This window comes from Catharus ustulatus, chromosome 10, assembly GCF_009819885.2.
Source record: "Catharus ustulatus isolate bCatUst1 chromosome 10, bCatUst1.pri.v2, whole genome shotgun sequence".
In the NCBI taxonomy this organism is placed as follows: domain Eukaryota; kingdom Metazoa; phylum Chordata; class Aves; order Passeriformes; family Turdidae; genus Catharus; species Catharus ustulatus.
In genome coordinates, this window is record NC_046230.1 from 12,707,791 (window position 1) to 12,731,182 (window position 23,392).

The 23,392-nt window shown below is 41.0% G+C and overlaps 1 protein-coding gene across 8 annotated transcripts in view; it reads right to left on the minus strand.

Annotated features, from left to right (window-relative positions):
* PLSCR5 (phospholipid scramblase family member 5) overlaps positions 1-23,392 on the minus strand; it is a 30,189-nt gene that overhangs the window by 3,157 nt on the left and 3,640 nt on the right. Inside the window, exons 3-10 of one of the 8 annotated variants that reach the window (XM_033069208.1) lie at positions 22,491-22,561; positions 19,789-19,931; positions 15,681-15,723; positions 14,646-14,866; positions 13,585-13,746; positions 12,781-12,942; positions 11,823-11,901; positions 8,730-11,744 (exon numbers count right to left, since the gene is read on the minus strand). In XM_033069208.1, the coding sequence (XP_032925099.1) occupies positions 11,863-11,901; positions 12,781-12,942; positions 13,585-13,746; positions 14,646-14,866; positions 15,681-15,723; positions 19,789-19,931; positions 22,491-22,503 (783 nt within the window). In that variant the 5' untranslated portion in view covers positions 22,504-22,561 and the 3' untranslated portion in view covers positions 8,730-11,744; positions 11,823-11,862. Of the gene's footprint in view, positions 1-8,729; positions 11,745-11,818; positions 11,902-12,780; positions 12,943-13,584; positions 13,747-14,645; positions 14,867-15,680; positions 15,724-19,788; positions 19,932-22,490; positions 23,390-23,392 lie in introns of those variants that run through there. The other 7 variants (XM_033069207.1, XM_033069209.1, XM_033069202.1 and 4 more) reach the window with 7 other exon arrangements.

Consider the following 23,392-nt stretch of genomic DNA (forward strand, 5'->3'; position numbering starts at 1 on the left):
TTTCCGTTCAGCCCCTAGGATTTTAACCTTAAGGTCAGTACCTTTTTACTCTGAGAAGACTTGATTAGCAGGGGAATGCCTAAAACATTAAGAAAAGAATATGAAATTGTTTCAGAGAGATAAGAAAATGACCACGCTCCTAGTAATTTAGTCTTTTAGGTTTAAGCATTTTTACCTGAAAAGAAACATTCTTTGTAGAGTCTTACCCCGATTTCAGGATTTCTATGTTGCTTATGGTCTGGATATTCAAAACATTACTTTCTACTGTTTTAACTTCTGATGCTCCTGATGTTGGCTGCTCATCTGATCCTGTGGTGCCCAACACCTGAAGTGGGACCAGCTCCTCCACCCATTTCTCATGCAGAGGTCTCCAGTAACCTGGAGCTGAGTTGATGAAAGCAGCTCTCATCTTTCTTGCTAACATCCCCTAACCAGCTCCTTTCCTCTCAGTGCTCAGGTAGGATACCTGTGCAAGGGGACATGGGAGGAGTTCACTCAGGGCTGTGCAGGAGAGGAAAGAGCCTTTGTGCAGCCCAAACTCTGTTTAACTGCGTTTGACCTCAGGCATGGCATTGTTTGCACTGCTAAAGGAAACACAAGTGGTTATAGGGGCTTTGCCTTCTGTGCCTGTACACACAAGCCAACAGAAGACTCCCTTCTCCAGTCTGTAATCTGGAAAGTAAACCTGGAACAGCAAGCTGACACGGGAGATGAAGAGAAAGATAAGCTGAGAGCAGTTGTCTTTACAGAAAAGACATAAGATGTGAGGTGTGAGGCACAAACTTGAGAGGGCTACCAGGAAATGAATTAAAAGAAAGAATGAAACAAAAAGAAGGAACAGAGCAGAAAGAAAGAGGGAACAAAGAAAAGGATTCCTGTCAGTGGCAGGCCAGGAAAAGCTCCTGAATTGCACAAGCTGGAGCACCAGCCATGGGGTACCATTTTTCTTCTGCCGTTTCCCATCCTTCACTTGTGCACATTTTGGGAAAACCTTTACTCATAACAAATAATGTTTTAGTCTTGTGAATTCCTTTATCTTGAGCTTACAGTGCTTAGACCTGTATTCATGTGTGCAAGTGGCTATCTTAGCCTTAAAAACTGTGGGCCTCAGCACTGCTGCTGGAAGATGATTAAACATGCAGAAGAATTGGTGGGAATGTTTAGCTCATATGAATGAGTTGGGGAGAGGTAATGAGTCTGAATTAGTTACATAGATTTAAACTCATCTGTTCTCTAGCTGCAGTGCAGGGGTTAGGCAGAGAGATTCCCCCTCATGTCCCGTGCTGAAAATAAAAGTGAAAATTAAATAAAATTTCACTTTCTGAAATAACAGTGCTAGTTTCATTCTCAACTTTGGATGACAAAATGATAATGACCTGATACAATTTTCACAGTATTTAGAACTTGCTTGGAAAGTTTAGATTTTAAAAGACTGCCTCCACCCTAACTATTCACATTTAAGGAACCTTCTCCAGAATCAGTAAGTTATTTTCCCTTTTTTCCATTTATACTAGATGTTACATCCAAACTAGTAGTGGTTTTGAAAGCAGGCAGGCAAATAATGTAATATTCCAATAGTCAATTTCTACATTTTAATACAGCATGCTGAGTCTAGCATGAGCCCACCACCAGTGTGACATGATGCACAGGCAGTAAAAGGCAGTTTAAATCCAAGCATTTTTAAAAGCAGATAAATTGCTATTCTTACTATTACTATTAGTATTTCTTTGATGTGGAACTGGGGAAATTGAATCCATTCTGCTAATATTTGACAGGCATCTGACATCCCCTGAATCTCAGTGTAGCTCTCCTTTTGTTTTGGTAGTTAGGCCTTCACTAATTTAATAAAATATGCATTCATAAAGCCAGAAAAGCAGCTAACACATCATCTCTGTGTTAAAGATTTGTAATTGTGAAATTGTAAACAGGCCTGTTCACATATTTGATTTCATTTAACAATGTCAAGTCAGTCATCAAGCCTGCAGTCTAACAAAGGAGGGTTAGGTTTTCCTTTGAGAGGGAAACAGTGAAAATGGGTTTAGTGTTGTGATATCTTAATTCAGCATCCAGATAGCATCAGTGGACAGTTAGGAGTTCCAAACCACATAAAGTATCATTCCTTATATTTTTATGTATCCTGAGGAGCAGCACACCCCCCTGGGCTGTCACTAACAATCGCAATAATCACTCAGAGAGGAAAAGCAATTCCCGCAGAGAGCTGTCAGCCTCGCCATCAGTCCTTCCTCAAGATATTCGAGCACGAGGGGAAAACAACAACTGAACAACAATGGAAGCAATACCACACATTTGGTTTTGCTACTAAATGTTTTTGTGCCACAGCAATTTCTTTCTCAGACTGAGAAGGAGCTAAATAAAGTTTTACTGCTGCCAGTCATGGAAGGTTTTGAATGCCAGCACTGTGGATGAACCAGCATAAGCTGCTTTGCAGTCAGAAAAGGGGATATTGGGAGGAAAAGAACAACTTGACATAAAGAAATAGGCCATTACAGTTTACAGCATGTAGGATTAACTGCAGTACCAACAGTTTAAAATGCAGCTTGTGTAAATCCTGTTTTCTGCTGAAGGGATATTGCTACTGCAAATAGATACTTACAGCGAACATCTTCCTAGGCATGATATTGTTCCTAAAAAGTATAAATAATACCAGCCTAATTAAGGAAATACACCAAAAAATCAAGTCAGGACAATCCCATCCTGGGCAGACATCCAGCTCTGTATTGTCAAAGCTGGCACTGTGAACTCCCAGACTGCTCAGTTATCTGTGTTTGTGTTTTGGGGGGAGAAGGAGGGGTTTGAAGGTTTTTGAAAATTCAAGTTCTTTCATTTAAGCACTATTGCAGGCAACACTGAATCATATAGCAGCAGTGATGTGTGAGTGGTCCTTGAACTCTCCCTCCCTCCCAATGCCTTTTCTCACAAGCACACACCATGTGTGGGTGGGATTCACTGGCCAAAGTGCTCCCTTTGCCCACCCTCTGGAGCCCCTGCTCACCAGTCACACAGCAAAGAATGTAATGCAGCAACCAGGCACACATCTTCTTTCATTTATAGTATCTTAATCTTTTGGACACTAGCATTGCATTTGAATTCAGCATCATGAAAAAATAATGCCTTTTAACCTTAGGTTCTTGATATGGCATCCTTGGCTTGTTCAGGAGCTGCTGATAAAGGAGAAGCTGGGTTTGATTGTGCTGTGATATACACTGGCACTTTTATCAACATGAGGCTAAATAGAGCAATACTGATACACAGAACCAGGCTGAGGAGAGGATGTTACTAAAACCAATGAAGTCCAAGTTAATGTGTTTCATAACAGACTCATCTGATAAAAATGTGCTGGGACCTTGAGGCTTCTGTTAATTAAGAAGATAATTAAAAAGTTGTAAATGTAGAAGGACCACTACATCTGCAAGAGTTTATGAGGTGAATTTACAGCTCAATTAAGAATGAAAATTGAGGAAGCCCAGCACCAGGCACTGCTTCTTACACAGACAGCTGGGGGATTTGGGGAGGTTTGGAAGCTGGAGTGAAGAAAACATAGGAAAAGAAAAATGGAAAATATTTACATCAGATATAAATCCTGTTCACTATTAAGACCTAGTCACCAATGTCAGATACAGTAAACTCTTTCCTCACACTGATTACCTGGGATGTGGAATAATCACACATGAAGAAATTGCTCATCAAAGCAGTGGGCCTCACACTCAGAGGCTGGCCAGAGCCATTTTCCAGAAATCCCGAGCACAACTTTCAGGAGCTTCACATTTAGTCCTATTATTTCCTAAATCAAGTTTGCCAGATTTGTTACTCCCAGCCCAGAAGGTTTTTCTCCCTGGTTGCTGTATCATGCAGTATTATAAATTGCATTTGCCATCCAATCTCTGATTCAATTTTTTAGTGTAATTGAGCTGCTGGTTGCTACTGATCAGGTGGTTACAGATGCCCTCTCCTCTCTTCTCCTCTCCCCTTAACCATGTCTCTGCTGGCAAGGCAGCAGCAGCATGCCTGAGCTGCCTGTGTGATGGGACCTGGCCAGGCTGCAGCTTCCCTTCCCCTCCCCTCCCCTTCCTTTCCCTCCCCTCCACCACGAGCCAGCCCTGCCCAGATGCTCCTGCACTGCTGCAGGACCAGGTCTGGTGAGCCATGCTCCCCCTGATCCTGAGAGTCCAACACCCTGCACCTGCAGCTTCTGCAGCTGCACGGGATAAGGTGGCCCATGAAGTCTATCAGGGTCTGCCAGTTTCTGGAACCAGTACATTCCTGAAGCAGGTTTTCAAAATCTAAGCAAAAGTATTTCTCACACTGGTATTTATAATTACCCTATATAGTTCTCTTTCAGTGATCTTTTCCAGAATTTCAGGGCATGTGATTTCTGCCCAATTAGATCTGTATTAGCATTAATCAACATTTTCTGTGGCTTTACAACAAAGGTTTCACACCATTTATAGTTATTCTCTCTGAACTAATAATATAAAATACTTGCTGTTAGAGCTGTTGCACTGGACTCATCTGACAGAAGGCCTTATGACATGATGCAAACCCTAACATTTGTTTTATCAGGTTTTCAGTGAAGCTCTGTGGTTTTAATGCTTCACTGAGGTGCTGGAACTCTAAACCCTACTACATCAACCAAGACTGCAGTTAAGATGACATTTTTGTTTTATAAATCAGACACTGAACAGAGCTATTTACAAAATTTACTCTCTGGGACGTCATGGGAAAGATGGTATTAGATTACAAAGTTCACCAAGAAAACTAACACATATTAGCAGTAATAAATATATATGAGACTAAGCACATCAATGCTGCATGAGGCATTTTGCAAGTCTGCAGATTTTCTTAAACATTCTCTCTTAATCATATCTTATCGGTTATCCTGCTGAATTACAAGATAAAAGAACATTTTAGCTTGAACACATCAGCAATGCAGTAAAGAATTATAACTTCACCAAGCAGGTGATTATTTTTAGTAAAGATCCACAATTCTCCACTGAGAATGTACTTGTAAGGACTATATTAGACTTCCCTTCTGATTGAAAACATTATTAAATGAAAACATTATTAAATTGACTCTTAGAAATATCTTACTCTCCTTGTGTTCTCTTCCACCCCCTGCTAATTTTGTTCCCATACTCTTTCCTTATTTCATGTTATCCTGATTTTGCAGGGATTTGTTTCCATCAGACCCTTCCTCCTCCCAAGCCCCACAATCATTTGCTCCTTGCCTTTTGACAGGGCCAAGGGTCTTACCCAGGATGGTGACAGTTCAACTAAAACCTCATGTTCACTCAAACACAGTACTGGCAGGAGAGAACTGCAAAAGACAAAAGAGCTGAGATAAACCATTTTATGGGACTGCTTCAAATGAATGTTTTAGTTGGGTCATGCATTTTATCTTTATGTTCCAGGCATAAAACCACACCTCTTTATGACATCCGTAGGTTGTATGGAAGTCCAATGCATAAACTTTTTGGAGGAGGTAAGGAAGCAAGTTCATCTGTTGATAAAATACAAAACAAAACAAAACACCTGGTCCCACTGGTTCCAATCACTGCAGCTAAAAGCAAGCAGTTTCCCCTTACAGAAATTTCTGTGGATCATATGCACCTTTATTTAGGTGCTACACCTGCGGGCACAGATGATCTTGGCATATCCATTTCTGTGTTTCTGTGCTCCTATTGAAAAAATATCTGCCAAAGACACGCCTGCCTGTTTGCACAAGGGCTTCTCTCTACAGTCCTGCCTAGATTTAGTGTCTCTTGTCCTAATTTTATTGCCCTGAAACTTTCACATCATCTCCTTACTCACTGTAAAGAGTTATTGAGCAAAGCACGGAGCAAATGCATTCGTTGAACCTTTTTCCTCAGCAGCAAGGACAGAACCACCACACACTGTGTGTCTGTAACAATGCAAGTACTGGTTTGGCATCACAATGATGAATACTGTACGAGCATCCACAACAAACAAAAGACATTTAATGACCCATCTTGCAGATCACCAAAAAAAAAAAAAAAAATCTCTTTCATCTTCTATTAGGCTCACTTAGGAAAGGGAATGATCAAACCAAACTATGGGACTGCATTGACTTTGCAAGAGCAATATCCACTGTGTCAAGGAGGACGAAATGTACTGTACACCACTAATTCTTGGTGGCATTTCACTCTTCTGTGAGTTTTTATTTAATTTTGTATCAGGCCCTTGAAAGTCTGAAAGAAGTAAAACCAGAGATAAAGCCCTTCCTGACAGGGAACCATCCAATTAATTAATTTACGAAATTGTTCATTTAAGTAATAACCCACTTATCCTGGCTTCTGCTAAAGTTGGTTTTATCTCAACTGTTGCACTTTCAGTGACGCAGTGACGCTGCTCTCACATGGTTAACTGAAGACATCTCAGGATCAAATATTTAAAACTGTTCCAAACTCTAAGGAGTTTCAAGTGCACACAGCTCTTGGTTTAAATACTAATATATTTTAAAGTCTTTCGAATTTCAAACCATAACATTTGTAAACTAATCCTGCTTTCAAGGGTTCCAGGTGCACTGTGGCTGACCCATTTGCGCAATGCCAAAGGCTAAAGAATGCTCCCCTCGTGGGTCTTTACACAGGTGTTCTGAGCCTTAATCTACAATTATTTGGAACTAGGGATAGGAGAGAATATTAAATAAACAAATTCTACAGTGATTTGGTTTGGAATGGACTTGAAGCTCATCTTGTTCTAACCCCCCCAGGGACACCTGCCATTATCCCAGGCTGCTCAGAGCCCCATCCAGCCTGGCCTTGGACACTTCCACAATGGGACAGCCACAGCTTCTCTGGGCCACCTGTGACAGGGCCTCAGCACCCTCACAGTAACGAATTTCTTCCTTGTATCTAATGTAAACCTGCTTTTTTTTCAGTTCAAATCACTCCCCATGTCCTGTCCTTGACATGTCTTTGTCAAAAGTCCCTCTTCAACTTTAAGGTGCCATAAGGTCTCGCTGGACCCTTCTCTTCTGCAGATTGAACAACCCCAACTCTCAGCTTGTAACAAAGTCCTCTAGATTATTAATAAATTATTTTTTAAAATCTTTATTTACTCCTATCCTGTACACTCAGCAAACTATCCAATACATAGCAGCCCAAATATCTCCTCTGGATTTCCAAAGTAAATAGGATTTTTTCTTTCTTAAACAAAACAGTATTTTGGCACTTTGGGTTCTTCGGGAAGCCCAGAAGAAATAAAAAAAAATTAAAAAATTAAAAAAAAAAATTAAAAAATTAAAAAAAATTAAAAAATAAAATAATAATAATAAAAAAAAAAAAAGATCAAAACTTTCGCTTGAATTCTAGAAAAGTGTGAAACATCCAGGGTATTTCTAGTAGTGGTCCTTGTTCTGATCCCAGGTTGAATTTCTTTTCTCAGTCCTTGTTGGTATAAATGGGCATTATCATGACAGCTGCTTGAAATGATTCCTGATGGCAAAATACAATTTTTCAAAGGTCTAGATTGACACGTGGGTAGATAACTAATACAAACATTACCCTTGTCCAAAATCCACTCAAGATTCTGCAAGCAATCCATAAATGACTAAGAAAAGACTTATGAAGCAATACTGGACCTTGACACATGCACTGTGATATTTCTCTTAGGGCTTTGGGCAACGTGGTCTAGTGAAAAGTGTCCCTGCCCATGGCAGGGAGGTGGAACTAAGTGATCTTTGAGATTTCTTCCAATCCAGAACATCCTGTGATTCTATAATCTGGGGAGGATAAGGGAGGGGGCAGAAAGAGAAAATGCCCATGGTCATTTCTAGACAGAAACAGCTATCTCTCAATGTCTGCAGCAGAAGCTTGCAGGATGTTTCATTATTTGGTTGCTGCTGGGTATGGGTTTGCTAATACATAAAATGAGAAGTGTAAATAGAGCCCTTACCTAATGTGACTGGAACAGATAAAAGCAAGTCCTTCAAAAGAATATCTTAAAGTGGAAAAGCACATCAACTTAATGGGTCCTGATGAAATGACTTGCAGGTTATTCTTCCTTCAATACTCACCTTGAATTGAATTAAACTAGGATTTGTGATTCTAACACAGAACATACCATTCTAATTGAAACCAATACAACTGAGGGTCAGGAGGAGGAAATTTCTTTTTTTTTTTTCCCAAACAACTTCACTTAGACTACTCTATTAGAAAATTCTGGATCGTTTCCAGGTTTGTCTAAACCTAAAACAAATAACCAAATTGATGCAAAAAAAATTTTTTAATACACACAGCATCCACAAATTATCAGACAACCAAAGAATCTCAGAACTTACAGTAACTCTTCACTATCTTCCCACAGGCAAACCAGCTCCTCCCCACGTGCTGGTACCACCTGGGTTTGAGGCACTACAGAGGATTCCCCCCTCTGTCCCAGCACACAGTGATAGACCATCACAACATGACCTTTTACCATAGAAACCCTCCCCATTCCTGGGGACAATACCACACAGCAATCTCCTTTACACACGGCACTTTCTGCAGAAGGTGGGGAGTGTCCTGGGGCTGGGGCTTCTCCTCTGCCCACCTGCAGAAGCTGGAGAGATGCTCCAGGTGCAAAATCGAGGTTGGGTACTGACCAGAGGAGCACACTTTGGAGTAGACTGTATGCCCACACCCTGATCAGATCTTATCAAATAACCAATAATTCAGCTGTAAACTGCAGGCAATAAAGATAATCCAGTATTGTGTGGCAAAGGTTTAATATCAGACAGAGAAAATAAAATCCTTCTGTTAAGAGTAGAATTTAATTAGAGGTTAAAGGTATGCTGAACTTCAATTAGCATCCTGGGTACAGCTTCTGATATGTGGAAAGCTGAATACTGTCATAATGAGCTGTTGCTGCCATCTGCTGAACACAAGGAGTGTGAACTACACAAATTTACAGTTTGGCTACTGATCAAAAATATTTGCTTGGCCAGATTAAGTAAGATTTCTGTTTCTTTAGAGCAATCACATTTTCTTCTAGATAATATCCAGGACATGAATTTGCTTTAGAAAAAGCTTGCAACCCTTTGGGAGATTCTGAATTCTCCTTTGGGAGTCACTCCTAGCCCATGGGGTAACACATGAAACACATTGCTATTAATAAGAGTTATTCGTTAGAGATGCAAGTTATTAAGATCTTAGAACATATTAGCTCTTCTTTAGCAATATCATGCAGAATCCATAAACTCTGCTGAGGATGGATACCTGCCCTTGTGTGGCAGCTGTGCTTTAGATGAACATCTCCCAGCTGGAAAAGCACTGGCATTGGCACTGAAGTTCTACCAGGAAGCTGAAGGGTGGCACAGAGGTTAAACAGGCTGCTGAGGGAGCTCTAAACAGCAAGAGCTATCCCAGCCCCACTGCTTGTTTTATCCAGGGGATGAGTCTGTTCTCGTATGTCCCAGAAGCTGCCTCCGAGTGTAAACAGAGGTATTCAAACATACTCATACATATATAACAGCAAAAAACCCTTGTATTAACACAAAAAACAGCAACAAAGTCACTAAGTGGGAGAAATCCAGTGCTATCATCTCGTTGCAATTAATTAAAAAAAATATATGCATATATTGCTTCCTAGAAGATATACACATGGACATTCACAGCCAAATTCAGCCCTGCAGGTAAATAAAACCTTATTTTGTGTTGACTTCAATGAGGTTAGACATATTTGCTTAGAGATGTCTTTGGCTTGTTAAGGGCCACAAGAAAACTGGGAATTGCAGGGGAAAAGTGGGAGATAGGTGGGGATCCTGCTGATCTTAAGGCACTGAATACAGTCAAGTGTTCAGACACACAGAGCTCAGTAACTGCACGAGAGCCAAGATTCTGGGCTACAACAGCAGTGACTTCTGTCTTAGATGGCAAAGGGATTTAAAAAAAAAAATAAAATGTGGTTCTTTTTCTTAGTATACAGTCAGACGTGCAGGAGTTGCATTTAACAGAACGACACCAGTGTGAGATTAGCAAGAAAAGCATCCTGTATTCCTCTGCAAATTCCGGGATTTCCACACGAGGGAGCTTCCTGCCCACGAAGCTCACAGGGCTTTTCCTCCTGGGAAAGGTAGCAGCAGTGCTCCCAACTCCTGCAGCTGATGCACTGCTACGAGTCACAGCCACAGCCAGGAGTGAAATGGTTAACAGATAATGATGATTGTCAGAGCTTGTTAACCACAATTATTTTCAAGACATATGTAAATCTGTATAAATACCTAAGTGTGGTATATCATCTAAAACATACTGTTTAAATCTATAAGCATTCCTCAGTTAATTTCACTATGGGATCGTTAGTTGCAACTTCCTGACTTCACTGTGTTTGAATTCATATCCATGAACATTAATTTAAAATTAGTCTAAATATTTGTTGAGCATTAATCACCTGATAAATTTAGCTCTTTTTCATTTTTATGAATTATTCATTATCTCCTCTCTTTCCGTTGATGTGTTGGTTTGTTTGCAAGAATTGAATTACTGGTTGACACTAAAAAAGGAAAAAAATCCAGCATTTCTAATGATTTGCAAAATGTTCCCCTTAGAAACTTGACTGGCGACTATGAGAGCAATTGGGTTTGCCACCAATATTTTATGGTACTGGTTTGCTTCTTGAAGGGAGTTTTTGAGAGGCGTAAGCAAGCTCATACAGCAAATATTTTGCAACAACAGCAAAGATATCTGTTTATGACTGGCATATATACCATTCCTACAAAGGAAGTTTGCATGGGCAAAAGCCTGTTGGTGGAAATAAAAGCCTGTTGGTGGAAATGTTTGGGAACAGCACGATGAGGTGTGGCTGCAGGAAGGAACAGCTACTGAAAACTGCTGAACTGCAAAAAGCTCCCTCTGCACAGTCATCATAGAAAACACTTGAGCTTGCCAAAGGAAAAGAGTAATTCGGTTCTAGGATGGCCTCAGGCAAGTCTGAATGAAAAAATATCAGCCACCAGATATTACAAAGGGGAACAAACCTTTTAAGGAAAGCCTTGAGTAGATGGCAGTGAGGATCCTCAACACTGGCTAGTGCAAAGGGAAGTGATTGGTGAACCTCTAGCACACAGAGGACCATCACTCAAACTTTATCTATGGCCTGCCTTCAGTGGAAATAGTGGCAGACCAGATTTTCAGAACAGACCTTACATTCCCAAGTCTAGGGCTGGAAGCCTAATTTCTGGCTGCCACTTATTAAAACAATCTTTGTCACAAAATTAATGTACTAGCAAATATAACTTCCTTTCTTTCAACTCACTGAAACAGATAACATCTTGAACTTCCCATTGGGTATGTCTTTATATTTGTTACTTTCAAATCAGTTTGTTGCTATTAATTAAATAGCAATCAGAAGATTACTTCTAAAATTACAAAAAAGCAAAACCCCCAGAACACACCCTCATGTGGTTAGTAACTGGTACAGCACTTGCAAAACATCAAAGGCTTCTCTAAACATAGACTTTCATCAGTGATGCTGCAAGCCTTCATCTAATCTTTCATGATTTCCCATGCAGGAACATCAAAAGAGAAAGAAGAGAATAGCACTGTTCCAAAGCAACAGTGCTCTGTGTGAAAAGTATGTGTTTAGCTACAGCACTTATAAGATGTAAGTGGGAAATTATTATTTACACGAGACATATTTTAATAAACATCATCATTAGCTCCCCGTCTTTTCCTATAAGGAACAAGGATTTTTGCAGTTCAAAATCATGTCCAAAGCTCAAGCGATTTCTGGAAGAAAATGAAAAAGAATTAGAAATGTATAAGCCTTCAAAGCAAGAAGATCAATTTATGTTCATTTTTACCTACTGAAACACATTCTGCATATTTCATTGTTTCTGTCATCTTGCTATAATCCATCCAAGGAATTTTCAAAGAACATTAAGTCCTACAAATAAACAAACTGTGAATTAGATATGGAAGGCACAAAAATGCAACAATTACTATCAAAAGTCTTACTTGTAGGCTTTTGTTACATAAAGTAATTATATTAGTCAATCACTTTTTATCACTGTCACTGAGAAACAGGAGTTTTGGAGGGGACAATCCAAAAATTTAACTGTCATTTCTATCCTACTAAAAGCAAAATTTATGAATTGTTGGAATTTTAAAGCAAATGCTTTTCAGTCAATAATTTAAGTAGTATTGTAATTTTGGTTATAGTCTCTGATGTAAGTATCACAGATGATTTTGAAACCATTTCATGTTAACACAATTGTGTTGGCAAAAAAGCTACACAGCAAATATCAATTTCTTATTCTAGAAAACATGCATCTTCATTTCATCTTTACCCCTAGCACTGCGTATTCTCCTTCTCATTTAATTCATATGGTTATGTTCTCAAGAGAATTTTTACAGGAATTTTCATATCACCTGAAGGTTATACATACAACACTCAACAGAATTATTGAATTGGTTTGAAACTACCATTAAAACCAACATAACTTTTTTTTTGTTATACAAAACAAGGGATTTGGGGGAGTTTGGTAGGTTTGACATGTATTTTGAGATTTGATTCTGCCACACGAAATATTGAACGGCGTGTATAATGCTATTTAAAGAGTTGAATACACAAAAATTTAAGATCACCAAAAAAGAAAAAAAAAAACAGACATAAAATTTAAAAGGTTTTAGTTAATTTATCTGTTAGGTATGGGGTTTGGTTTTCCAGTGCACTTGTACTTTTGTAGCTCTTAGCTGACAGCAAGGGCCCCTTTGCCCTGGTCTGCACACCTCTGTGGGTCTGCCTCTCCACCTTGCCACTTACAATGAGGAAACAAGCACCAATCATCACTGCCTTGATCCTCACGTCAAGATCTACAGGGACCTGGATCCCAAAGTTGGCGGTGTTGGTAAAGACGTTGTTGACAAATCCAGACCAGTACTTGGAAATTTTGCCGATCGTTGTCATCTCGTTGAGAGCTTTTACCTGCACAAAGGAAAAACAGGAACAGACATAAATGTAAACAAATCCAGTGCACACTGATGCTATCTCCCCAGAATTAATGACTGCATCCTGACATGCAGAGTATGCTATAGCTGTCAGGTTCTCCTTTTATTCTTATTGCTGCAATGTTCTATTAGTGCCAAATCTCCCCTCATGAGTGGCATGCAAGAAAGGGTCTCAAGTTTGGAAACATCAGCATCTTTAGAGCTGACAAAAAGTGGGAGAAAGCAATCTTGAAAGTTTATGCCACTTTTGTCTTTCTTTCACAGAGTTGTGGGGTTTTTTTCCTCTCTCATGTTTTTTATTTTCTCCTAGCCCCACTGCTGTGGACCACTGTCCCCTCAGGGGACAGGAATGTTCTCAATTACGCAGCTATCTGCATGTTTCTCACAGTACACTGAAATTTCACACAATACTCACTGGAGTCTTCTGATTTGGCTAATGAGTTGGTAAGTTGATAAACCCAAAAATTTCTTTATGATTCCTAAATAAGGCAAAGTACTTTGTTCACATCAGAAAGCTCTGTTCAGGGTTTCTTCAAGTATCTCCCATTCTCCCTCTCATCTGAGAAATTCATTCAAAGTAGTAAAACTTTTAAATCGTTAACACTTGTACGAAACATACCTCAAAGTCAACATCTTCAAAACAGCCACAGGTTGCACATGGGCCAATTATTTTTAGCACATCTTCTTTACTTTGGTTCTGTATAGTAAACTTTGGCAGAAAAGGGTCCCAGTTCTGTACAACATACCCAGCTACTGTACCTGGTGGGGACTGAACTTCTAACTAGCAAACAAAAGAAAACAACAACAAAAAATTGTTTTAGCTGATTTTATATTAATATATTTTTCCATTTTAGTGTATTGTTTATATAATGACAAAATATTTACCTACTGAATATAATAACATATCATTTTACCAAATATGGAACTGGATATTGCAGAATTGTCTGTTGTTAAATATAGTGCAGAATATGAAGCTCAAAACTGCACCAGAAACCAAAATCTTACAAACAATAAAAGACTTTATAAGAGCTATAAACTGGGGGAAAAATTGTTATTGTATTCAGTGAGTATCCTACAAGCTTTTTTTAAGTAGCTGTGCTACTAAAGGAACTTTTCTTTAAAAGTCCTGACAAGTTAAGTGCTAAGAAGGTAAGTGGATGAGCTAACCTGTAAAACATTTTCATAACACAAGAAAGATGTCTGAATAAAGGAGAGTCAAAAAGATCTGATGCTCTACGGATCTGCATTTTTCACTCCAAGCATCTTACTTCCATGTTCTGCAATTTCCCAGAGGTACATGGCCCTGAAGAGGCAGATCCATGGAGTGAAGGCTCGGCCTCCCCAGAGAGCTGATTTGAGTCACACCCACAGACCCCAGCGGCCTTCACTGGGTTTCCATCCTTCACCCCACTGGAGTTCAGTGGCTGACCCCTGTGTCAGGGCAAGCAGTGTTTTGGGGTGAGACATCATCAGACACCAGAGCTCTGTGTGGGATGTCAGCAAAGCCAGGTCCCATGGAAGGGAGGAGCACACAGGGAACAGAACTCATTTATCAATACCTGTGCGTACTCAAAGCCCTCCCCGCAGTCCCTGGGCTGGGAATCCCTGAACTCCTCCCTGCCACCCTCAAGGAGCTGCCCAGCGAGCTGCTGGGGCAGAGGGCAGCCAGGACAGGCTCACCTGCTGCAGGAAGCAGGGGCAGCAGCAGCTGCTGCACCTCAAGGGCCGGATGACCCGGATCACCTCGTGGCCCGCATTGTCTGCGATGCGCATGGTGAACGCCCGGACGGGCGCGCACAGCCGGCGGTCAAAGCAGCCGTTCTCCTCCACTGCAAAGTACACCCTCTGCCCCAAGTGGTTTTTTATCTCGTATTTGCTGGAGGTCTCCGTGCCAAGTATGGCTAATAAAGCAAAACAAATAGGACATTAACTTAATATAACCTTTGTTATTACCTTAGTATAACGGTAGTGTATATATACATATGAGCATTTATTCTAAAAGTCTTTGTGACTAAGATTGTTTAAAAACTTTTTTAGAAGTAGTAGCACAAAGATTTGTATCTTGAATTAATTAATCCAGACTTTGATTTGCTCTACACTAAAGTACATGTCACAACAGAGAATTCAGATCCTGAGGGTTTTTTTGGCTTTTCCTGGCTTTATCATCAGTGAAAAGTAACATCCTGAGACTCCCCCACTTCAGTGACAAAACTTTCACCCAAAAGGTCATTCAAGAATCAGGCCAAAACCATTTTGAATGGGAGAAATATATTTTACAGTGTTTTACTGACAGAACTTAATACTTGTTCAGTAAGTTGAAATTCTGAGAAACTAAGTAATTAGAAAATATTTTACTTTATTTTTTCTGACCTTCCTTTCTCTATTTGCTTTGTTTCTCCTAGAACGCTAGTTATTGTTAAAGGCAATAAATCTTCCCGTGGATTGGAAAGGTGGTTAAACTTTAGTAACACTGAGAGGGAGGTGTCTGAGGGACAGAACTTAGGACTGTTGTAAAGATTACTCACCCCTCAGTGGTTTGCTGCAGAACAGGCAAACAATAACGCGAGTCTTCCCCACACTATCACTGCATAACAGCCTGACTCAAGGGCAGCAGGAGGGCACACAGTGACTTCAGTGAGCTGGGGGAAAGACTTGGGTGCCTTTTAGACACCCGTGTACCAGCACTGTTAAAGGGTGACAAGGATTGCACCATACCTTCCAGAAGCTCCACTTGCTGATGAATAATTATCTGGTCCAGCTGTTTTAAAAGAATAAACAAGATGGTGGGTCTTGGATATGTCTGGGGCTGTCAGGGGTCACCTGTCTATTTTCATTGTTATTAAGATTTCTTTCCTTCCAGAGGTGCACAGAACTGGGTGCCTGAATGGTATCTCAAGCCACACTTTGGACTTCTGAAATTACAGCTGAGGAATGTGGCATGAGGTGCTGTGGCCATGTAATTCATCCACATGTTTGAAGAAAAACAATCTTCACTAGGGGAATAAAGAAGACAACAGAACAGAAAGCTGTGTGTGAGAAGCAGCACCCCCTTCTTGCTCCTGTTGCTCCTCTTTGGCAGAGGGAAGGCCCTTACCCCAAATGCAAGGCTGGTGCTGGGCACTGTGGCAGTGCAGGAGTGAGCCTGGGCTCGAGCTCAGAACATGCAGTGGCCACATCCCAAAGGACCTGGCTGGAGCAGCCCAGCAAGGCACTCAGGGGATGCCAATGGTGGCACACAGAGCTTTAATGCTCTGATCTCAGGAACACCAGCCCTGCACCCTAAATCTGGCAAATGGTCATGCCAGGGTATAAGAATGAGCAAAATAAGGAAACACTCAGCTGGCTGAAAATGTCTTCCCCCACGAGCTGGTTACAAATGCAGGAGAAAAACTGCTTGCCATGATACCCAGCTTTGCTGTGCTTATCATCCCTCTGACATTATTCTAGAACAGTTGTTAGCATTATAAAACCAGCAAGACTTAATTTCAGTCTACCTTTCAGTTTTATGTGACTTCTTATGCCTGTTTTATGTGACAGTTTTAGGCTTTACCAGTCTCTTTTCCGTAATTTTTCTGTAAATTCCTGATGAGCAAACACTTGGCACAGGGTTTTGCCATTACTCACAGCTGCAGACACAAAGCACACAGCAACCTTCTGAGACCAGCATGTCACAGCTCTCCAGTGCCTGGATATTTTAAAATTGATAAATCTTGCCTGGTACGTATTCAAACTGTTGCAGCCATTTGTCACTTCTAGTCAGCTCCTGCAGCTAGTTCAGGCTGCAAAGAAAAGCTGGTAAAAAAAGAGGAACTTCTTTATCCCTTTCATTAATCTCAGAAATGTGCATGCCAGTAATTGAAATAATAAAAAATATTTAGACGTAAAAATATTCTCCCAAGAATCTTTGCTGTTCATTGTTTGGGTCTCATGAGAGAGCTCTTGGAGCTCATGGGAAGGGCTCTGCTGATGGAAAGAGAATTAAGAAGTTAAAGATGGTGGAGCTATTTTAGTATTTATTTTAATACAGATTTCTTTACCCCATGTTTGGTGCATGTATTGGTATACTGTGCACAATGTATAAACAATATGGAGACAACAGAACAGTACCACTTGCTATCCTTGTTTTGCCTTTCACTGGTTTCTGCAGGGCAGATATCCTGGTGCATTTTTATTGGGGCACTTGTGGATTGAGGGAATTCTGCACTTGCATTTGAAAGTACCCAAAGCCCTTCAGCTTTACAAGGGTCTGGTCCCCTCGAGCTCAGATATGTTAAAATTCCTTACACACAGCTAATTCTCAGTATTCAGTTCTGTGGGCTTCAAATTTACATCTGATCAGTCTAACCAAGTCTAAATAAAGAAGCTTTTTACAAAAGTAGTTAAACCTGAGTGGTGGTATGACGTGCAGCTGAAGTACAGTAATTTCACAACCATAAGGCACACCGGACTATAAGGCGCACTTCCGGGTCCGGGCAAAAATTTTAGTCAAACGGGTGCGCCTTATAGTCGTGAAATTACTGTACTCAGAAAATTCTCCTCCAAGGTTTCATTCCTGCTGTGGGAACAGGGTCATTCAGTTTTTGTTATGTTATTACAGCTATGGCTGTAATCTGGAAGATAGCAATGAGGTTTAGGTAACTTTTTTTTGTAGGAAGTTATTTCAAGAGTGATAGTCATAGAAAACTGATGTGTTTGCTAAGGCAGAAGCAGTTTTTTGCCCTTCTTTGATGTCCCTCAAACAGTCAATTGGAATTGTTCTTTCACCTGAACTCACTCTGGGTGTGGATCTGCAGAGTGAAATGTTGCTGGCTGGCCTTTGCCTACAGGACACACATTTTCCTTTCCTTTCATCCAATCCTTGGGTTGCTATTTAGAATAAGATTACAGGGATTTCTCTGAGATGACTAAACTTGGATGCTTGTATCAGAGTCAAACATGCCATGGTCTTATTGAGAAATACATTCAGCTTTCTCAAATCTATCCAGTTTTCTTGCCCACTCCTGCTGGAGAATGTAATTTCTATTTGTTATTCTCTATTTATTCACAACCACTCTATATAATCTTTCTTCCAGTAACGTAATTCTATAAATTAAATATGTCTCTTTCCCACAGTTTGTTTACTTTCCTAAGCAATCACTATGGTTCTCTCTCCAATAGTATTGTTTTTAGTCTACAGATAAAACAGATGGAGTTTTGTTTTAAAGGAGGTTCTCTATTCCCCATGCACGTCCAGTAGCAGCTCCCTGTGCCTGATTCAGTTTGGACCCACCTGTCCCCAAAGCACACAGCACCAGAATGACACAGTTTTCTAGAAGTCTTCCCAGTGGCATAAATAATTCCAAGTTCTGCTAGAAACATCTTCATTCGAGCATTTCATTACGTGAACATCTCCTAGTCCATGAGAATAAATCCCAAAGGATTAGCCCAGCAGCTGAGAATCCCACATGCATTCTGCAGGCAGCCCTCTCCCTGCTGCTGGGACCTCCTTTATGCTCCCTCTGTCCTGAACGAGCCCCTCTCATCAGCCACACAGCCCCCATGGCTTCAGCATCACACACTGAAACATTCTGCAACGCACAGAACTCGAGCTGTGGGTGCGTGCCAACAACCAGCACTGCACACATGCTTCCCACCTTTCAGACTGCAGAGAACATTGAGAATAATCAGCAAGGGCTGCAGCACAGGCCAAGAAATAGCATGAATGAGGTCTTCAGTTCCAGTTGTAGCTCTGAGAGTGACCTGCTCTTTTGTCTTAATGTCAGATGCAAAGTTTCTATAAAATAGAGTGATAGTATTTGCCACACTTGCCTACGTTGTCTGGGTAAATCTGAGGTGTGATTCATGTTTGTGCAGGAGCATGAATATGTAACCTGCCAAGTACTTACTATCACAATCACTTTTAGACTAAAAAGCGTAGCTTCCACGGTCTGTAAGCAAATGCTCGTGTAATTGACAACACATATCATTTTGTGCTCAGGCATCTTGTAATGAAAGTCATCACTCCACATGAAAGACTGCTTCTGAAGAGTCTCCCCATTTCATTAGCTTTCTATGTAACTTAGCTCCAAATACAAAATACATTCAATTTCTGCTTCTATGCAAAACTAGCAGAAATGTGTGCCTAAAATACATATCTTGAGTGAAGTAAGCATTTCCCAGCATCACCAAAATGCAAACACAGCAGAGATAGATCAGAATTGTGATCTGACTGTGCTGGGGGGTGATTCTGTCCCTGTCCATACCAGGCAGGGCGTGGGACACCTTATTCAGCATGTAAGAGTGGCACAATCCAGCCACATGCAAAATGCAAACCTCAGTCAGTGTCAAAGCAACAGCAGGGAGTGACCCTCCTGGTAGAAAGGTTCAGGAAAAGATGGAACTTCTGGAGCAGAGCTGCAGACCATCAGTGCTCTGAGCTCCAGGAGCAGAGAGGTTTCACAGAGCAAGAGGTTCAGTCACATGTTTAACAGTAGGATGGAGAAGACATAAGCATTCCTTTTTCTTCCCCTACTTCTCTGCCTCCATTTTCAAGCATTTTCCCCTCTCAGGCATTAGCACTTTCTTCCCCACACAGAACTAATGCAAGTTTGCAGCCACTCAGACTTATGTTCATCTAATTTCTATAAAATGAATGGCAGCAAAGAAGAAAAAGCTTATTTTTCCTGTGTTCCTTATTTCATAGTAATATTAAACAACAAAAAAGCCTCTCCATCTCAACTACTCCTCCCCAAAGGGGAAAAACTCAAACAACCTCATCCTCCAGGGCATCAAAGCAACATAAAAGGAAAACATAACCATTCTAACATTCAGAAAGATTCAGGACCTGGTTCAGGTACTCCAGACCAGGTGGCAAATTATGAGTACGTGATGTTTGCTTCCAGAGACTTGTTGGTTCAACAAGTTGAGGAACATCAGAAGAACCAGGGAGGTAATCCTTAAAGATTGGGTTGGTTTGTCCCTGAGATTCTGCAGAAAAAAAAAGAGAAAAAACCCATAAACATCAGGACCAAGGAGTAGCTAGTTTCTTGGACCAAAGCTGGAACAACAACATTCTGCATGTGACTGTAGCAGTACTTGAGGTTAGGATTCCAAAAGGAATCTCCTGATGGTCCCACACATGGAGCACTGTGATTATAAAGCTGCCTTCAGAACATGCTGAGAGGAATCAGTGCAAAGAGGAATCACTGCAGATGAAGTTAAATCAGAAGATATGGTCTTGGAGGGCACCAGTCTGCTCTGGCAGCTGGTGAGCACAGAGCCTGTGTGGTAAGGCTGGAGCTGGCCTGGACTCACTCCCAGGGTGGCCAGAAACCCCCAGCACAGGCTGCCAGCCCTGGTCCCTGTGAGCTGCCCTGTGTGCCAGTGCACCCTGAGCTGCTGAGGGCTGGCTCCCAGCAAATTCCTTCCAGCATCCTGAGGACACCCATAATTTCTCTTAATTAGAGATAACCTTTCCAGGGATCTCAGATTCCCCAAGCTGGATATTACAACTCTGATATCAAAGTCTACACAGCCTCTTATAGTGTATTATTCATTATTATCTTAATGAATAGATCAGATGTCATTACTGTGTTTTCTGCTTTGCTATCACAAAGAAGTCCTTTAGGGCACAGTGATGGTGACCTTGGCCAGTGCTGTGAAGGTGACAAGAACATTTACTGCCACAGGCACCTGTACAACCCCACTCCTCCACATGCACAGGCACTGTCTCTCACAGGGCAGTGACCACCTTAACCACTGGGTTTCCAAAAGTCTCCTGCTAGTTTTTCCAGGTACATTGTTCCTCAGCCTTCAGCAACACTGGTTCTACAGGAACCAGGAGTAGCAAGCTGAAGCTCTCCCCATAGAAATGGCAAATCCTTGTATTGAGCTGAGTCCCTGTGATCTGGCTGGAAAGCAGCCCCCAAACTGGTAATTTTTATCTCATGTGTGACAATATTTAGACACAATGGGGTTTGAGGTCCAGAAGGAATTTTGGCTCTAAGTCTGAATCTCTCTTTTACCATTGTAGGTTTAAACAAGATCCTTTAGTATTATTTGAACTCACTGTGAAAGATTCATCATTCAATCATATTTTGATCTTAATTTGTCTTTGCAGCCACTGCTTTCTTTCAAAGTCTGAGACCACAGGAAGAAGTAACCCCTTTGAATTTGTTGCTGGCTTTTAAAAATGTATAACTGGGTAATAAATATTTTATATGCTCTTCTGCATCATTTTACCTCACAGGGTTCTGTTACTGCCGTAACTCTTGTTGTTACATGAAATGCCACGAAGTAGCCCAGTGTTAGTGTTATTCTTGAATAATAAAGAGAAAAAAAGACAACAAATTGCAGTTCTACCTGTCAAATTTTAAGTTATACAAAAATCAAACAGTAAATACATTAAATATTAATGACAATTTGAGCTAGTCTGACACTTTGTCTATTTTTGTGTATGATTCCCATTTCATTACTAGTTGAAAAACCTTAAAAGTTATTGTATGATACAGTGAGTATTCTGTACAAACATATTTTGTAGAGTTGCATGTTCCTAAAAGAGATGCATTGTCAGGTTTCTTCATACTAAAAACTGTATTCCACACCATTGCCCTTTAACTATTCCCCCTAACTGATACACATCAAAAATATGCAAAACCAGATTTTTCTTATATGGCTAAAGCTAAACAAAATTTTTAAAAAACCCCTCTATTGCAAGAGTACAACAATGCTGTAAAACCTGCTTGCTCCTGTATACCTTTTAGTGCTCTAATGCAGAATGTCTTGAGTGTTTTGAGGGTAAGAAAGAGGGATAAACATTTGGCAAACCTACACAGACATTGCAGAAACTCCCTGGGCCAGCATGTGCCTCTGCACATGCCAAGAGAATAACCTCCACAGAGTTGAATCCATGTTAAGAGAAAATTTTTTTGTATCCTTCTCTTTAGTTTAAGAATTTGAAAACCTGGAGAAAATGAATGGAGGAGGCTGATCAAATCAGATGCTGCATGTCTGTCCATAGCCCTGAGTACTCAACTGGCTGCTGCTGAAGTCAGTATGTGACAAAGACACAGCCAGACAGGAGTAATCTGATTAAATTCAGTTATTCTTCAGTTATGATTCTTCATGTGGGGTTATCAGGTCTCTGGCCAGTTCTGAATGTGAAAAGCATCTGTTGATGTAGTATTTTCAAAGTAAAATAGGGAAATGTGCAAACACAGTGGTACCCTTGGGTCAGTACCCACCCTGCCCAGGCATTCTGTACCAACAGGTTTAAACACAAAAATACCAACACTAAATTTTCTGACTGAATGCAGAGGCTAACATTTTATAACATATTTTATTCAAATAACATCCTAGTATAGATTTTAGTCCCTTTAGGAGCCGCTTGGATGCTGAAACATTAAAGGAAGACAAAACAACTGTGCTTTGACTGACATGGTTTTAGCTTGAAACACTCATTTCATCACACTGCTGATTGCTGGAGATGCACAAGACTGTAGTTTTCTGTACACACAATCTAAAAATATAGCCTATAGATGCACTTACCTTGAGAGGCCATGGAGCTTCCTGAGTTACCTCTTCAAAGGAGGCTGGGTTAGAAGAACAGGCTTTTCTTGCTGCAGCAAATAGGAAAAGGCACACAGCAGGCACAGCAGTGGAGCAGGTGTCTGTGTCCTGGCTGTCAGCTCGCAGAGCACAGAGCAGCAGAGCTGTCCTCACAGCACAGAGCCTGCCCTGGCTGGCACAGACACCGACCCAAGCAGGGCACCAGGGGAAGAGGGAGCAGAGCTCAGCCAGTGCACACAGACACAGCTGCAGGGTACCCCTGCTACACACACTGGACCTAAAATCCTGCTTCATAATGTCTGTGTGTCTATGATTTTAGTTCAGTGTTTGTGTTTCCACTTCAGGCTGGCCAGTAACAACAGAGCAGCTAATGGAGCTGTGGATGCCCATCCCCAGAAGTGTTTAAAGCCAAGCTGGATGGAGCTCTGAGACCCCTGCTCTAGGGAAAGGTGTGCCTGTCCAAGTCACAGGATTTGGAACTAGATCATCTTTAAGGTCCCTACCAACCCAGGCCATTCCATGGTTCTATGATTTCCCTACAGCTGATCCCAGTCAACATTTTCCATTCACAAAGCAGGAAAAGCTGCCTTGGATTTCTCCCTGTATTCCACCCATGTAACATCAGCGAGAGGATGTCCGCCAGGGGATGTCATGCCTACACCCAGTCCCAGAAAATCACCCTGTACATTCTCCCACCACCATGCCTCCCCACACTCACGTGGGCTCTGCTGATCCCTGCAAGGTGTTTGAACTGGATTTGGAGAACTGAAACTGTCTGAACTGCTTCGTCCTAGACAAGCACTGTCCAAAGTCATGACATATATAACTACCCCCATGGCACTGGCAGGAAAAGATGAGGAGAAGGGACAGTAACCTTAACT